The 2,895-nt window shown below is 46.2% G+C and overlaps 1 protein-coding gene across 2 annotated transcripts in view; it reads left to right on the top strand.

The window, feature by feature from the left end:
- LOC109526179 (galectin-8-like) overlaps nucleotides 1-2,572 on the top strand; it is an 8,459-nt gene extending 5,887 nt beyond the window's left edge. Inside the window, exons 3-5 of one of the 2 annotated variants that reach the window (XM_019887290.1) lie at nucleotides 1,395-1,480; nucleotides 1,894-2,053; nucleotides 2,279-2,572. In XM_019887290.1, coding sequence (XP_019742849.1) covers nucleotides 1,470-1,480; nucleotides 1,894-2,053; nucleotides 2,279-2,428 — 321 coding nt within the window. In that variant the 5' untranslated portion in view covers nucleotides 1,395-1,469 and the 3' untranslated portion in view covers nucleotides 2,429-2,572. Of the gene's footprint in view, nucleotides 1-1,394; nucleotides 1,481-1,893; nucleotides 2,054-2,278 lie in introns of those variants that run through there. The other variant, XM_019887289.1, reaches the window with a different exon arrangement.
- Nucleotides 2,573-2,895: the final 323 nt, after the last annotated feature.

The following is a 2,895-nucleotide window of genomic DNA, read 5'->3' as shown; positions in this document are numbered from 1 at the left end:
GTTTACATATTTATGAAAATAAAATAACATAAATTATAAAATAACATAAAATACATAAAAGTAAATTTACTTTTCTGAAAATGTTTAGGCCAGCAGAGAAGGCCTTGCTGGCCCTGAGGGTCCGCCACTGCACGCCACATATGAAAGAAGCTTTGAACTACGACAACAGCTAAGCTAGCCTAGCCGATGGAATGATGGTCAGCAGACAAGGTTTACGTTTTTTGTGACTTTTAACAACAACGTGGCAGAGTAGTCAAACATGCGATGTGCTCACTCGCAGTTACTTTCTGGAACTCCCCCTGATAGGTGGGACCTCTGAATCAACTGGAGTATGACGTTCAGTACAAACTTTCATAAAGCACCTCTGTTAGAGGAATCTATGAGCAAAATTGTATCATGTTTAAAGTTTTATTTAATTTGGGCACATCTAAACGTTTGGGTGCATATCCAGCACCCCCAAATGCCTGTACACAAAGGGCGGAGGACCGTTGAAGTCCACAATTAGCACGTCAATGCAGATGGGCGATCACAGGTGAGAGGGCGAAACTCGGTCACAAAAGGGGAATGAATAATTTGGGAACAGCGGTTGAACAACAAAAGACGAGTTGAGAACACCCGGCGCGCCAAGGCGACATTGGCCATCCGCAAAGTCTGCAACATGTTGATACAGTGTAGACCAGACAGAAAGGCGCCAATGTACCGGTGGTTCAAAGCTTAAACTCAGGTAACCAATCACTACCGAGGGGCCGGACCGGGGGTGCGGTATGCAAATGTCGGGGGCAGTGTTTTCCTTGTATGTTACAATAAAAGTCGAAATTGGCGGGAAGGGAGCTCGAGTGTGTGATCATCGGAGCAACTACCGTCGTTCGCTCTCAGAGATCCGCTCCCGCCGATATTGAAGACAATTTTCCTGTGTGCCGAGTCATTTCTTTAACTTTGTCCGAGAAAATCTCTGACAACCTCTCATATAATAATAGCCTATTATATGATAGCCGACACGACGCTCGAAGTCAGACGGACACGTTTTTCTGATAATCAGTGTGTGTTCCTTTTTGCCCAAATATATATTTTTATTAGAGCGAGGGTGAGGTTGGGCTTGTTTCGGCAGGCGGCATCTGTCGCCAGACGCACTTCCTTATAAACACTGTGTGGCGGGCTTTTGCTGAGTCGACGCCCCCTGGACTGAGTCGACGCAGCCTGGACTGGGGCTCCGCCGACGCAGTTCACGTGTTGATCACGTGATCTCATGAAGCAGCACACGCACTGACACGTGGATTGTTTTGTGAGCCCGACCATGTGTTGACTCATCGGTGTCGCTGGACCCATTACTAAGTTCTCAGATTGGAGTGTTTGTCTTGAATTTCATTTTTGACTAACAAATTGTGTGCGCGCAGGATGGATTCAGAGTTGACCTTTTGGGGCTGCTCGGTGTGGGCAGCAGCATCGCCATCAGAGGACCAGTCATACCAATGGCCGAAGAGTACGTAGCCTCCCAACCTCTGCTCCCACAAGGAATTAAGTTCCTGCGACATGTTTGTGCTTCAAACAAATTGTTTTGAACCGGAAGATCCCATGTTTTCTTTTCAAAGATGCGAGTGAGTTCTACTTTGGAATGTATCGAGATACCTATGCAATGACCTTTTAGTGGAGATAGATCAGAAGGAAATGGCACATTCCCAGGCCTGACAAGTTCATTCAAATGCACATCAAATGACAACCTGAAAATCTGTTGCACTATTCTCTCTCGAACTGATGTCAAATGTAATCGCATCATTGGTCACTTTCACAACAAAGCGTCCTTGAATCATTTCGCAACCCACATATCCAAAAGCCGACCAAATTGTCTTTTGTACATTCCTAGTTTGAAGACACCTGAATGAATGAATATTGCTGGTTGATCTTCGAGCTGGTCGCGGACAACGACACTGCGCTGCACCTGGCCTTTCGCATGAAAGACAAAAAGATTCTTCTGACCACCGACCTGAATGGGACCAAAAACATCGAGGAGAAAGAGGTGGACTCTTTCCTCTTTGGACCCGGACACGACTTTGAGGTCAGCTCAATCACGACGTCGATGGTGTCATTTGGCAAACATCTCCATGACTGCCGTATCTGTCTATTGGTGGGCAGCAAGGTGGTCTGATGGTCGTTTACATCCATTTTAGTGCACTATACGTGCCCAGACACCTCTTGACAACCAGCCCGTCGTTTTGCCTGGAATTGACAGTGAAAGAGCTCTTCGCCAGCACATTGATCACACTGCTGTCGTGTCATTCAGGTGATCATCCAGTGCCACGTCGACCGCTTCCACCTGAGCGTCGACGGCGCCCACCAGCTGGAGGTCGAGAACTGGGTTGGAGACCCGCAAAGCATTACGGCACTAACGATCGGGGATACCCTGTTGCTGAGGGACGTGTGGCTGATGTGACGTGACCGCCGCGGCCAGATAGGAAGCTCCACTTTCTTTGATCGTCATATTGTCTATGGGGGTTTTCTCTTCCCTTAATTACTCCACGTGTCCATGTTTGGTTGCTGTGGAACAAATACAAATCAAATAAACCTGAGCATTGCACGTGAATGTCTCGTCTATAGTATGCTGAATTCCGATCATGTAGGGCGCGTTGACTGACATGTTTGACTACTATCACTGGGAGCTCTTCAAATTGAGGGAATTACTCTGCAAAACTACAGTAAATATTCTCTAGTGCGGACTCGTGTTTGCGCTGTCCAATTTGTCCTGATAACAGAAATTCCTCATTTGGGAAATGAGCATGGTACATGTCCTTGATGAACCTGCAAGTATGTTGACAAAAATGCACGTGTAACAACACAATCAATAAAATACAAAAATATACTGTCCAAAAACTTTATATAACAAAAACTGCAATACAGGTG

Source organism: Hippocampus comes, unplaced genomic scaffold (assembly GCF_001891065.2).
Source record: "Hippocampus comes isolate QL1 unplaced genomic scaffold, H_comes_QL1_v1.1 scaffold160, whole genome shotgun sequence".
NCBI lineage: Eukaryota > Metazoa > Chordata > Actinopteri > Syngnathiformes > Syngnathidae > Hippocampus > Hippocampus comes.
This window is presented reverse-complemented; position numbering and strand designations above follow the sequence as displayed.